At 46.6% G+C, this 15,237-nt stretch overlaps 1 protein-coding gene across 2 annotated transcripts in view; it reads right to left on the minus strand.

Annotated features, from left to right (window-relative positions):
- Window positions 1-15,237, minus strand: part of TMCC1 (transmembrane and coiled-coil domain family 1) — an 86,880-nt gene that overhangs the window by 27,716 nt on the left and 43,927 nt on the right. Inside the window, exon 1 of one of the 2 annotated variants that reach the window (XM_082487492.1) lies at window positions 9,122-9,206. The exons of the other annotated variant lie outside the window; for it this stretch is intronic. Within the exon in view, the coding sequence (XP_082343618.1) occupies window positions 9,122-9,151 (30 nt within the window). The 5' untranslated portion in view covers window positions 9,152-9,206. Of the gene's footprint in view, window positions 1-9,121; window positions 9,207-15,237 lie in introns of those variants that run through there. 2 annotated transcript variants of the gene reach the window in all.

Below are 15,237 nucleotides of genomic sequence, written 5' to 3' on the forward strand. Positions count from 1 at the left end.
CACCGGCCACCGCAGCAGACAGGGTGGGATGGGGAGGAGCGAGCGGGAAGCAGGGGTGGGTATGTCTGTGTGTGTATATATATATATGCATAGTAATGAAGGAAGGGAAGTGTGTGCACACCAGTGCATATACGAGGAGAAGGATGGAAGGAGATAAGCTAAGGAACAGTTGATTATTAAAACCTTAAGACAGAAGGAATTCCTTGGCAGCCAACACGTTTTAACCAAGTATTGAATCCAGCAGCTTATGCATGGATGTGTATGTTAACGTTTTCATTTTCTTAACTCGTGATACAGGAGTGATAGCTTTTTAAGTTAAATCAATCTCTTCATCACACACTTTTTATGCCTGACTAAATCCATGGTTGTACATTGTAAATACTTTTTCATGTCCAAGCTAAACATAATACGAATATTTATTAGAATACATGTGACCGGTACAGTGTATACATTAGTTTTATCCACCTGCAATTGTAAAACAGTAAAATTACTGCAAACGTTGTCATAGTTTTCAAATTAATAATCTATATTGTCTAGTGTGGCTTTTCTGCTGGTTCAACTAACGAGGTATGTGTCAGCAACTAAGCGTGGAGCACATGGACTGAAACCAAAGCTCATCAAAACCAGCAAACATTGCCGGAGTTCAACTGGGACTGCGCACTCCACATCAGTCAACTCAGTTTTCAGGACTTCAGAAAGAAAACATTCTTTCTAAAGTCCAAAGAATTCATAATTCTCCTGATCTGCTTGAAACGTAAGAGGCTCAGCTTTCTTCTAACTAAACTAGGAAATCCCCTCTAGATAAATCCAAAATTACTGTATTTTTATACAAGGAGCACAAAACACCCGCTTTACAGTGTATTTAAAGATCACTTCAGCTCCAAAGGACTCCAGACAGACAGCGGGCAGGAAGATGCTGAAGCAGGTTAACTCCCGTACCAAAACACGGACTGCCTGGAAACGCAGATCTTCAGGAACTCTCTCGCACCTCTTACTTGCACTGCAAACCCTGCTCTTGACGTGGCGCTTGAATCCACCAACAGAAAACCTCAGCCTCCTTCCCTCTTCACTAGCTCACTCCTGAAGAACAGTTCAGTTTTGGGGCTTTTTCTAAGTCAAGGTAAAGGGGATCCTTAACTCCAGGAGCTGCAACAGACACACGACTCATCTCTTTGCCGTGTTCCGCCTCCCTTTGGGAAGTGCTGTGTGACACACAAGCTCTCCTGTCCTGCAGCCTCTGCGATGGCTGTCATGGACTGGGATGGCATCACTGCCTATGTGATGGCCGTAGTTTTATGAGTACACTCTTCCTTGTACTTGGGGTAAAGGGATTTTAGCCACACTGAACACAACAGCTTGATAAAATACAGAAGAGGAAAGAAAAATAGGAAAGAGAAAGGGACCTCATTTGTTGTGCTCAGCAAAACTTCTGGACCCACAAACAGGTATTCTCTCTCAGGAAGGGAAACCTTTCTCCCTAACTTTTTAAAAAGCTTCTACTACTGCTGTCAGGGTAAGGAGGATCCCCCTTAAAAAACACTGACTTCAAAATCTTATTTGTCGGACAAATAAAAGATATCTGTAGTACAAAATGACACAACACAATAATAGTATGTGATGAAGGTTTAAAATGGGCTGTATTACCTACTATTTCTCTGCACAGCTGGTAAAGCATACGCCTTCAGGTAAAGATCTCAGAAAGCCAACTACTGACAATTAATGCTGAAAAAATGATCCAATAAGCCATTTCAGCCCAGGTTTTGGGCCCGTTTTGCAGCTGCTGACAACCTTATAAGCACTTCCAGCTGAACAAGGATGTCTCTTAGTAGGAGGTTATCGATGTCTTCTACTGTCTCAGTGCTAACAGAGGACCATGAAATCAGACTTTGGCAAGTAGTGGGAGGAACTAATGGAATTTCAAAATCATTTTATTTAAATACCTAGTTGAATCTTTGCATCTGTTTCTGCATTATGTGCCATTAAATATTTAAGAGCTCTCTAAGAACTGGATGTTCATTTCTAAGTTTTGTCCAGATACAGAAATCGGTTGTACTTAACTCTGAATTCATAATTTTGCTAAATCTCCACAGAACTAGAAAGGGCAACACTTAGTAATGAGGTTTACATCCTCTAAACTCACCAATACATACTAACAGGATGCAAGAGTATCTACAGAGTTTAATAAATGTACAGGTTTTGGCTGAAGTAAACAGGTGGAAAAGTTAAGCGACTTGCTACCATGAAGCCTTAAAATGAAAAAAACAAACACAGCTCACTCAAGATTCAAAGCCACAAGACTTGCCTGTAGAGTAGAACTGTATATAGCCAGTGAAGGGTTAATAACCAAATGCAACTCCTGGATCAATGATCTCAGTGACATGAGGCATCTTGCATAAGGCCTTCTGGTTAATTATGTGGTGATTAGTAACTTTCTGCACAGCTGCAAGACCTAATCACAGATATCTGGGCTTGAGCCACATTAACCCCCATAAAGCCAACAGCCTGTCCCCATTCTTACTGCCCAGGGACGAGGGCTAAAGCCACCTTAACGTTCTTGCTGGCACATACAAATTACAAAACTGTGTGTGATTATAAAAGCTGCAATAACCTAATGGTATAAGGTACCATTTGGATCAGAAGCACTTCAAGCTAATGCATTATTTAACATTTACCTTCTAATTTAAGCTCCTAGACTTCAAAGTCACTGCATAGAACTGGAGTTCCCCTCCTCTGTACATACCCATTGGGATAAAGTTAGTTTTGACTATATTTGCCTTTTTAGATTTCGCTCAAAAGATGCTCTGTATAGGACTTGCTTTCCTTGTTACCGTTTGCCGTTTCTTGCCCCAGTTTTAATCACCGTAAGAAAAACGGTCCTTCCTTTCCCCACACACTGTTCCAGAAGTATTCTAAATGCTGCTGCTAGCACTTAATAACACACGTGAGAGAGAAAGGTCAGTCTGTAGGTACGGCACCCTGCAGCCCTGGTGTGAGGTGCGGCCACACCGATGGTGGTGGCACACACCACCAATGCTCCAGGTCTCAGGGAAGGGACCACCTCAGGCTGCGACCACGGGGCTCAACACTCAAGTACTACCAGGTGACAATCCACAGCCGAGATGTTATTAGCCAGTAGATGGCTCCATGAACCAAGTTAGAGAGTGAACTTGCGTATGCACAGGCAGATCATCCTTCAGGAGGCTGTGGACACCAAGGACATCTCCCAAGGGCATTCTCCTCATTACCGCTGCAGCAAATCAACTTTCCCACAGTAACGGTGAGAGCCGCCTGGTTGCTGCCTGCCAAATAGCGATGAGATCAGATCTGTATACATGGTTAAAATGAGGTTCATTTAGAAAAGGACTTCTTAGTATTTGTAACCTAGTGGGAGAGACTCTAACGCTGAGCATGCCTATTCCAGCTATTCATGCGATGATCCAAACCCTCACTTTACACTAATTTGTTAGTACTGATTAAGCTCCACTTACAAGTGCAGAATGGAACCGTAAAGACTTCCATCCAAAGGACATGCAAAACTGCACTAAAGCCCACTAAAGCAAAGGAGATCTTAGTGCAAAAGAAAGTTCTAGTTTGGCGGTGTAAGATCAAGTCAGAATTTAACTGGTCTTGAATGGAAATGGCTGACTGACCATCTTCTTTCTTCCTCATGAGAAGACAACTGGCCACCCTTCTTGTGCGCCCATGCTGTCATCGGGGCCTGATCCTGTCTAGCTGCAGGCTCCGTGTTCCCCCTGCACTACACATGTCTACATGTCTGTTGCTGCATTCCTGAGAAGGCAAAACTGTTCCTCTGGGAAAAACACCTGAGGGCACCTAATGCTGCTATTCCATCCCCAAGAACCCACAACGGGCTGCCACGGGCGCTCCCTCAGCCACGCTGCAGCCACCACTGCACGCAGCACCGCGCCAGGGGGGGCCCTGCAATGGCACTCATTCTCTGCGTGTCTACTTTCACTGCTCTGGGTTTCCTCAAACGACACTAAATGTAAAATTTGAGCATTCATAGTCCAGTTCCAATTTTAGACATGGCCCCAGATGTAATACACCTGATTAGTAAATGGTGTAGGTTAAATGGTTTTAGGGTTTGGTTTGGTTTTCTTTCAATAAGCAGTGAATTGGTTAACCTGATGGAAATCTGCATATAAAAATCTATCTTCCTTTTTCCTGAGATGGTAAAATACAAAATAAAGACTTTTAGCATACAACATTGCTCTGGTTCAGCAGAAACCACAACCAAGGCAAAATGCCCAGTGTGCAAAAAGGACTGAGTTTACCAATAAAGCTGCAACCTAAAAACTGCATAGCGATGAAATGGAACATTTCCAAGTAGGCTCCTTGTTTGATTTCTCAATACTGCTGGCATGAACATCATCACAGCATCTGATACAAGTCTAACTGATACAGAATACACTCACCCACCAAAAAGAAAAATTTCTTTTAGTCTTAACACTGTGTTTTCCCCAATAACAACTTGGAAAGGCAAGCAGCTGCGGTTGAAATTGCTTTCATTTCCTTTAAACAAAATTTCACTTGTCAGCTTTCAGTTGTATTGGATATCTCTGTATCAAATTGATTATTTCTGGTTATCACACCGTTAAAGATTTTTGAATGACCAAACTTTACTCTCTTGCAGTTTCTTCTTATTAAGATATTAGAAAAGAAAAACAACAACAACAACAAAACAACTCACAAAAAGCATCTTCTCATCTTTCAGCAACTGTCTCGGTGGTTCAGGTTTTACCATTCGGTGACCTGACTTTCCTGATAGTGTCAACAAAGAGCCCCACTGACACCCTGAGCTGCTGCGTGGCAATCACAGGATTTGAAAGCACAAGTTGTCTCGGCCACTGCAATCGCAAGGCAGCATGCCTCTGCCTGAGCCTAACATCTGTAGATCAAAAGTTTGTTCCTACTTTGCACTGAGCTTAAAGTGTGCAATAAGCACATGACAAGATGGGTTACTACTGCTTGGGTGACATCGGCTAATTTGTTAACTCAGTAACATATCAGAGGTCTTACATGCACTCGAATGGCTGAGATACGATGGGTCTGAGAGCTCTCCTCTCAGCTCGAAGGTGAAGATAATCTCAGAACACGCTTCTTGATTTCTAAAGGAGCTCCATGTCCACAGTCACCTACAGCTGTACCTCCTCTGGACAGCACTACGCTTTTCTTGTCTTTCTTTCCATTCATTTGCTTCAGAATGCTCTTCCGCCATGAAAGTAGATGAAAGTCACAGTATGACTGGAAGTTTGAAGCTATATTTGGAGCTTGCAGAACTTCTACAAAATCCTAAACCCAGAAAAGCCAACGAAACTGACAGCAGCATATAAAATTCAGCAAGCCCATCTATCAGATTTGTGTAATAGGATTTATGAAGTAAACTCTTAAGTTACATAGAACGAACAATGTCACAACAGAGTGGGTGTGGAGGAAAGCAGATTCCCCACCAGCCATAAATAAGATGTGAATACATTCCAGAGAAGGCTCCTTTATTCCAGAATACAAAACCAAGACGTGAACGCAAACTATGAAAGGGGCCACTGATTACAGGAACAAATTCAGACAAAAGAAAATGTTGTTGCTCTTGCAGGTTTCAAAGCAAGTATTGAATGAAATAAGGATTCCATTTCTGTGCGCGCTCCGGGTTCATAATGTGCGAGAGGCTGCCCAAGTCAGTGGCTGGCACACAACAATCCCTATTTATTCCTTCCTTTAAAGAACAAAGTGATAATTTGGACGACTTCACTGACTGATCAATCCGAAATTCAGGAGCTCTGATAGTCCCTGCTTGCGGTGATACTACCCAGAAGTTTGTGGAATCACACCAAGTCAGACCACTGTACGTGGGCAGAGCTGTAGGACGACCCAACGCTCTCCAGAAAGGTTCAAGCTCACGTCACGGACAGAAAGCAGGAAATTCTGTCCCTTCCCACAGGCTATGGAGGCAGTTGGATATCACAGAAACTAGCATTTGTGTTTGAGTATTTTCAGGTTGTATTTGTCTTCTCCATCAGTCTTCCCCAAATGCGCATCCCCTTCCTTTCCAAATAAACAGTAGTCCATGGGTTATTGCGCACATGACCTTAAATCCAAACTGATGCGTTATTGATGGCGAAGAAATGGCTAAATTGATGCTGTCTTTGGAATCGAGTTCTTGATACAGCAGGAAGCATTTGCTTTTGCATTTCTCTTTATTTGATTAAAAATCTTTTAATACTACAGACTGCCCGGGCAGATACCACTGTCTTTAACTGGTTCCCATTGGTTTGTCTCCCGCATCGCTCCCGCTGCCAGTACTGCCTCCATTGTTGCTTTATGCATTTGGACACCTTACGAATGTGTTGTTTCTATGTCTGTCCTTTTCGACAGCGCTCTTCTCCCAGAAGCCGTCTTACCTGGTGGCAGCCTCGAGAGCACCTCTACCTGCTCTCTCACAGGAGACATCCCCCAAACCTATTGTATTGCGTCCCCATTGAGGGGCTTCACCCTCGGCTCGGTTTTGCCCCCCCCCCCAAAAGCCTGATGGGCACAACAGTCCCCTCCCAGCTCCTGCAGTCCTGCTGATTTGCCTAACCCCGGTCCCCGAGGCAAGCGCGCCCCAGCCAACAACCATCCCGGGCAGTGGAGCCGACGGGAGTGCCTGCCCCGGAGCCCTCCTCCCGCTGGCATCCCCTTCTGCTTCCCAGCGCCCCGGCCAAATGCTCCAGACACTCACCTTTGGGCTAATTTCAGTTCTTTTCTCCCAAATTTCAACCCTTCTTGTGAAGGTGCGCTTATTAGGGCTCTTCTGTCTCTGGGACTTCCCCTTCCCCTGCTGCCCCCTCATTGTGTTAAGACTCTTGGGGTGTTTTGTTTGGGTTTTGGTTTGTTTGTTTGGTTTTTTTTTTAAGATTTCATTTTAATTTGGGCTATGATCATCTCTAAAGATGTTTCACAGTCCAGGGAAATCTGACTAGCAATTAAATTGTTCAGGACGTGACCCTTGTTCTGTAAAAAAATGAACCGCTGTTTGCCCTGGCTATTTTAACAGCCATCGTCTCGGGGTTAACGGGAACAATGAAGATTGCAATTGATAATATCCTGCTAATTTAATAGCTTGGTTAATGTGAGGAAGCTGCAGCGTCCTGAAGAGCAATGACAAATCATCCTGAACAATACCTCGCTGTCCTGGGTTGATACTTCTTGGTGGCATTGGTGAAAGTAGAATGTCAAGCAGTATTAAAAAACAAAAACAAAAAAACACACACAAGAAAATAAACAACCCAGAAAAACCCAAACACCCAACAGTCTGTTTTACAAAAAAAGAAACCCCCACGACTCCAAATTGTTTTCAACAGCAAACACGTAATTCTTCCTTGCAGATGACCTACAAAAAAGTTTTTTAAACATGTAGCCCTGTGCTATCTTTTCCATTGACAGCTCATAAAAGAACACACATAGCATGCCCTTTCCGCCACAAAAACTCTTCCCTTTAACCCACATTTCCTAAACTGTAGGAATATGAACAGCGGAAAATCTGATCTTTCCTGGCTTTGTTGGAGAGGCATTGAAGACCCAGATACTTGCAGCTAAACTGACAGCACGAGAAAGCTGAATTTTTAAAACCCAAAGTATTAGTCATTGAAACGTAGTATGTCCCACAAAAAAAGCTGAAAGCAGATTGACTAAAAATATTTTCTCCTTTTAAATAGATCAGTCGTCACTTATCTTTCGTACTAGTTCTCCAGGCATCTTAGCCTAGCTTTGACAATGTCTCACATAAAAATATAAACCCCCTTCCATGTAAGCTACCAAGCAGCAAAATCCCCCCAAGCCGAAGTCATCTGTCTGCTCTCAGCTCACCTCCCATGGGCTCTGGACTCAGCAGAGCTCTACACGAGAAAAAGGCTCCCCCATTAAAAAGAAAATAGTTTGAATGCTTTTAGTATTTTCACTTCTCTTTGTCCCAACAATGCAGCTCTGTGTGGGGCAGTGAGCGTATGCTGCCCGAACACAGTGTGCCATTCTCCCGACGTTGTCCCTGCTGAGCACCACTGACTCGGCTGCTGCCCCGGGCGCCCCGCCGCCCGCACGGACCCCGCAGAACCCCGCCGACCAGCAGATCCCAGTGCGAAGGAGAACCTGCTGCCAAAGCCTGCCTTCACAGCAGAAGGCAGACAGGCGGCCGTGCACCGCAGCACAGCACGAAAGGGGAGATCAACTCAGGGGTAACACTGCCAGCAACCCCAGGACTGACGAAATTTCCTCTGGATTGAGGGAAGGGAACCGCTATGGGGTTCACCATTGTTTCCTTAACAAAGCACCCGATTTTAAAGTCAACCAAAATATTTCTAGTGAGACTAGGATATGCAGGCAGACTTTCAAAAAAGTGCATTTCTTTCTTGAAGAGCAGAGTTTCCTAGAACTGCCTTACTGTCCTGATGAAACACAATCACTAAATGCTACAGAGATTCTAAACATTATTAAAAGTTGATCTTAGCCATGTTTCCTTTTCTGACAAATTCTCTACGTTCAGTGCTGTTTGGGACAAATTCCCGAATACCTTGTGGAGGACTATCACGAGGCTGCCTGACCTCAAAGCTCCCTGGAAGAAATCACCATAACTGGAGAAGCTCTAGCCATAAGCACCAAAGACACAGACTTCTGGTATTACAAATCTTTCCTAATCACAAAACCATTCAAATGCCAGATTCTCCACGTTCACGGGGAATGTCCCAACACAAAATCTTCACACAGCAAGAACAGATCAAACACTGAAAAGACAAACAGCCCCTCAGCAGTGCAAGCACTTTTCCTTGTTTGCCTTCTGCCAATACTGAGCCCAAACTGAGCCACGAACACCGCTTACTACAGAGCAACAGCAGAGAAAAAAATCTAACCCAGTCTCATGAGAGGACGGACAGAAGACGCTCGATTTCACCCCTTGGCGTTGCAACAGGCAGCAGCTCGCAGACCCCCTTTTACAAAGCGAATTCCAGCAGCAGTGGCAGCAGCAGCAAAACCGCCCAGCCTGGGCATCCCCGGTGACCCAGGGCTCTGCCAGCAAAGCAGCCCCAGCACCGCTGCCATCCCGGAGAGGAGAAAGCCACAGACGTACGGTTTCGGAGGCAGGCAGCAAGCCCTCCATGCCGGGCAGGCAGCCGGGGACGCACACAGTCCAGCGCCCGCGCCCACCGCCGGCCGAACACGCTGTACACGGAGTCACATTAGCCTTGCCAAGCTGGGTCTGCCCTGACAAAGCGGGACCTTGTAATACGACGCAGGAGCACCCCGGGTGTCTTGGCAGGAGCCCCAATGCATGTTTGGGAAAGCAACTGCAGCTCTGAACCAGCCAGGCATGAACGCGCTGCAGAAGAGTTACAGAGTCTGCTAAAAATACTTCATCGCTGACCCCGTCGGGAACACATCTGAAGTGAGAGTCTTGTTTTCTGGAGAATAATACAACCAAAAAGAAAAATACATCTGCTGGCAACGGTCTTGGAAGTTGATTTTGAGAACCAACCAACCAAAACGCCAACGTAGCCTGGAACAGAAAAACATCCCAGAGTTTGTTCCAGCAGAGACCACCAGGTGAGCGGCACTCTTCACACCTCCACTCGGCTCCGGGCAAGGTGCGACCTCAACATCTCTTCTCCTGCAGCCTGCTCCGGGGGTCCCCAGCTCCTAACGAGCAAACAGCAGGCGAGGTCAGGAACTGCCCCGCGGAAGCCTTGTGCGTTGCAGCGTCCTGGGAAAGCGACACTGAACACCTCTCCCCAACCCGTGCTGTGCCGTGCCAGTGAGAGGGCCCCCAGAAAAGCAGAAGGAGCCACCGGAGCGGCAGCATAGTCCGTCCCTCCCCGGCAGACGGACAGCAAGGTGGCTCTGGGAAGCAGGAGCCTTCCTCCCACCCTCTTCCACCAACCACAACCCCACAGGGCATGAGGGGCACAACGGACCCCCAGCGATCCTGGTGCGTGAACGAGCCCTCGGGAAAAACACGTCAAAAAGTGGCCTTTATTTTACGCCTCGGGCAGGCACAGCAACGGCGCCCCGCATGCTCCGGGGACAGCTGGGTGGGCAGGCAAGTTGTCCTTCTGGGGAAGGAGAAGCGAGACAAGTTCCCTCATAGCTTACTGCTCTGCTGCCAGACAACCGTGTTCGCCACCTACTCGTAACAGATCCATCCTGAAAAAGAGCGTTATTTTTAAAAGATATTCATTTATTCACCAGACATGTTTTCACACGTACTATGTTCTGCTAATTGCTAATCAGCCTGGTTGTGCCACGTTAATCCAAGGAAAGCAGCGGTGGATGCTAAGCCTGAGACACCACACTCTGTATTCCCCTCACAGTTTTTCAGGTCACCAACACGGATAATCAACATTAGTACATTCTCTGGACTTGTAATAACTCTGCACTTAGCAGCAGTATGACAGGTCTATGACAGCGGTTTCAGGGGGTGTCTGCTCTGCCGCGAGCCGTCCAGAGGGCATCCGCCACACCGGGATCCATCTCCCAACTCCTGCCTTCACAAAGAGCCCTGTGCGACAGCGGCACCGCAGCAGCCTGGCCTACAGACCAGACACAGAAAAGGTGCAGCGACTGCAGAAATATTTAGAAAAACTGACAACAACATAAGATGGGCTTAGAAACGACCAGTGGTGTTCTCCTCCCGCCACCCCCTCGCCGTTGAAACAGGAGCTTGGCTTCCCGACCGAACCACTGCCCCACTCAGGTTTGCAGTTTTGGGAAAGAAACGCATTTCAAGTTCAGCCAGCGAGTGCACCTTCTGTCCTCACAGCATCCCCACCGACCAACCAGTAACTGCGGCCAGTTTTTAAAGGGAACCCTGTCCCACCTTCTTGCTCAGCAAGCGCACAGGTGGTTTTAGGGCTGACGTGCTCTAAATCCGCACTGATAGTGTGAACCTTTGCAGAAGCTGCTGTAGCAGAGGGATTGTTGATAATCCTATAATGCTCCAGAATTATCATATTATTCCCTTCCCTCACAGTGGTTTAAGCTTTTATACTGCTGAATACTTGGAAACCAAGTCCTTTCTTGTGCCCACCTCTTCTTCTTTTTTTTTAAGGAAAAATTAAAGAATTTCAGATGTCTCAGTCTGGGTCAACCTAAAGCACGCTCTAAAAAATTTGCAACAATTAATTAAGGGAGCTTTGGTCTAACTCAGGTTGGCACATTTCTAGGTCTTACTGTAATGATGCATCCATCGCAATACACATGAATTCATTCTTGCTCTCGGTTTACTGTACAGGCTCTGCCCAGTATTCAGCACTGACGACTCCCCAGACGATGACAAGGTCCCACCGAGGTCTCACAAGGTCCCACCTCCCCAAACCGCTGGTGAGCGGCGTTCACAGCGGCACCAAGCCGTGCCAGGCCACCACCAGCCAGACTGGAACAGCAGCCACTGGCACTGGCAACCTCCAGGCCCCACAGGCGCCCAGGGCTGCCCCCCCGCACCTCCTCGGCACGGGCTGCTCCACACGGGCTGGGGCAGAGCACAAACACACAGACCCTGAACTGGCCCAAAATGAAAATTTCTTACTATGGGAATTAGCTCATACAGAAATTCTTCAGCTTCCACTACTTTTAATCAGTAGCTTAGAAACCCAATGGCAAAGGCGGTGTCCTCCTCCATGACGGTGCATGTGCCCTCCGGGCAGCGTCCAACCGCGTGTCCCAGCTTTGTGACACCCTCTCGCTCACCGCAGCCTCCACAGCCGCTCACCCCCTCCAGGGCCATCACACCTCTTACAGCAGAGTGGTTTTCTTGAGCCCAGCTTATTTGGACTCCTTTTTGGCAGCGACAAGAGGACAGTTGAAGGTACTTAGCAAATTACACCAAAAGCACCATCTGCGCCTTCCAGCCGTCCGGCACACAAGAGCGCTGCCTCCTCACCGCACCAACCCCAACACCCGGACTCAAAGCCCACAGTAAAACTTTCCTGAAAGCACCTAGTTGTTTTCTGCTTCCTGACTGGAGTTTTTCCACACAGTTTTAATGAAAATGGTCATTGATTAGCTGGAGACAGCTCAGCTTTGTTGTGTGACAACAAAGAGTATGCACAGAAGATCACACACAAACCTCACCCAGGAGACAGTGAAAAGCAGTGCATGAAAATACCCTCTAAGAAGCAACTCTGCTGAATAATTGCAGAAGAGTGTCTCATGTTGTTAAAAATAGAACTAATTTCTGCATTGGCAGATGGAGTTTCAGTCAAAAAATCCACTGAGCCACTTGAACAATTAAGTGTTGCTGCTCCATGGCATAACAAAGTATCTAATGCAATTTACTGCCCTTCCAATAAAATGTGATATAAATACTGTTTGCCAATTTTTCAGCAATTAAATTAGTAGAAATAAGGCTTATAGTACTGTGCAGCAAGCTCTTGCTGAAACACCACCGTGGCTGCCAAGGCATCGGCACCATTCTCTACACACAAGCTATTTAATCATTCAGGTAATTACCTCCGGGAACAGAGCGGTCATTTAATCTAGAAATCAGGTTTACTCAGAAGGAAGCTGAAGAAACTCGAGACTGGTAATCCTCAGTAACCTGAAACACGTGGCAAGACAGAGTGACGGAGATGCACAGTAGAGGGGTTTTTAAGAAAGTATATGGACGGTTTAAAAAGAGCCACACATAAAATGCAATTCTCACGGTAACACAGATCCTGCGCATCGCACAAACTGCTTGTATTTCACAGAATCAAGTCAAGTTTTTCTTTTCAAGTCTTCTTAGCATTTCATCTCTATTTAGAGAAACGTCAGAAAACCGCCTCCTTTCACACACCACCTGGAACACACTACACGAAGCACCGAATGGCTCTTTACTTGTGTTGCAGTCCTCCCAGCGGAACAGCCATATACAGTTATGTTCTGCTTCATTTGAAGTGTCTGCTCCGACTCCTCTGCTACCTCAGTAACCATTTCCCGTCGATGAGGGCACAAAGGGCTCTGTGTCTCCCTTACAACCCCTGTCACCATCAAGATTCTGTTCCTCAGTGTCTCAGTCCAATGGGACTCCTGGGTCGCAGCGTTAAATCAACTGCAACTGTCAAAGAAAGTTCATGTCCTGAAAGGAGAGCAAGTGTCTTTAAAGATTTGTCTGTGCTGAAGCTGTTCACTGTGAAGTTATGAAGGATGCATAGGAGGCACTTTAAACATAAAAAAAAAAAACAAAAACAAAAACAAAAACAAAAAAAACATGCAATTTTTTTACTGCAAGGGTGATCAAACTCTGCAGTCAAAGCCCAGGACGTGGTCCTGGACAACCTGCCCTGGCCTTGGGAACCGGGGTCGGACTAAACAATCTCCAGAAGTTCCTTCCAACTTCAGTGATCCTGTGATTCCCCAACTTTGGGGATGCATTTTAAATTCTCCAGTATACATAATTTTGTATCTACTGCCAAACGAATCCAGCCACCAGGTCATCATTTATCAATAACGAATTATACTGACCTCACAAAATTCATGTCTACAGAGCATGATGAACTGTGAAGAAAACAGTCTTGTGAAACCAAAGATGCTCTACTGCCAGTGGCCACCAGACTCGCAGACACTCCACTGACCAGTTCCTTGTGGAGCCCGTTCATGCCATTCACCTGTACGGCAGTGTTCCAGTGCAAGAGCAGAGATCATCTCCTCTGGGCTGCCACCTCTCCTTGGGAGGAGACAGTGAATGACTACTCCAGCAGTAAACGTCGGTGCAATAGCTAAATGCTGCCTTTACATCATTGCAGCACAGAGAACCTGCGACTGCAGCCACACGAGGGGATGTGGCAGTGTAGGGCTCCAGTGGGGTCAGCAGCGGCCCCGAGCAGGTCAGGGGTGCAGGATCAGGTCCGTGCACTGACTGGTGACGTTGAACCATCCAAACTTGTGAGGTCGTCAGCATACATAGTATACATACATGCTCTTTAACACATCTTAACACTTTAAATGCTTTTTCTCTCTAAACTTTGAGGTTCAATAACGTCTAAAACTTCTAAACCCATTAATTATATGCAGTTTAAAAAAAGAAAAAATACAAAGGTCACATTCCAGATGGTTGGATCAACAAAACCATCTTGAAACAAACACTTTCAATGAAACCTGACCATGAAGGGCCAGGGCATGAGCAGGTAAGAGGAGGAGGATCCTTGGGAAGTGTCCAGGAGTATTAAAAATTGTCCATTAGATGAACTGTGACAGGAATTCAGTGGTGGTATCTAGAAACTACAGACCAGCCTCAACAGTCGGGTTTCACGCGCTACAGCCAGCCGAAGGCAGGCATGCTAAATAAACTGCCAGTACTGGAAAGCTGCACAAATTTCACTAATTGCTCATCAAACACCAGACCTGTCAGAGCCGCTTGGCTTCTGCACCCAGACTGCACACAGGCGGATGAGCCGGCACTTCGCTCCATCCTTTCTGCCCAGTTTCTCCCGGCTCGCTAACCAGCCTCGCACCCACACCGGCAGCAGCGGCACGTTTTCCCTCTGAATCTGTCGGGAAGGAGCCTGCAGCTGCGGGGCTGCCAGGCCCCGGCGGCAAAGCCGAACTCCCTGGACCCTGCCGGGGCACATGACAGCTCCGGTAACCCAACCCCGTACAGCTGCCGGCAAGAACTGGCCCCAGCTCCGCCGGCGCCGACACGGCAGCGCCAATTACACAGGCAACTCGGCAGACGATATGGACACGGACCATCAGCGTCAGCAGAGAAGGACTCACCGGCCAGTCTGTCCACAGTGACTAAATGCATGAGCTGCTTTGGTTAAAAGCACTGAGAGTGGCATTGAAGTGTATCCCTTCCATTACTCTATTTTCACCAATATACACATTTAACCCAGCTTACACAGAAGGCTAGAAAAAAATCCAGCCCATGCCAGGCAGCAACGCACCCATCAACCCGAGCAACAGCAACACTCTGCTCAGGAGAATGAGAGAACATCCCATCCTGACAATCTGCTATGGAAACAACACAGCAGAATAAGCGATAAATGACTTTAAAGTTGAATTTTCATACCAAACTTCACACTTCAAAATGAATATAATCATTTCACTCACTTGCGTGAAGCTCTCTGACCAAGGCTGATCTGCATGGGCTTCCAGTTGCCCTATGCGTAACAGCAGCGTGCCATGCAGACTGAGCTGGGCACTGCCAGCAGGACAGAGCGCAGCACCACCCACCAAAGCGTCTGAAAACATGGGCTGCTTCAGAAATTAAAT

Source organism: Vanellus vanellus (genome assembly GCF_965231255.1).
Source record: "Vanellus vanellus genome assembly, chromosome: 9".
In the NCBI taxonomy this organism is placed as follows: Eukaryota; Metazoa; Chordata; class Aves; order Charadriiformes; family Charadriidae; genus Vanellus; species Vanellus vanellus.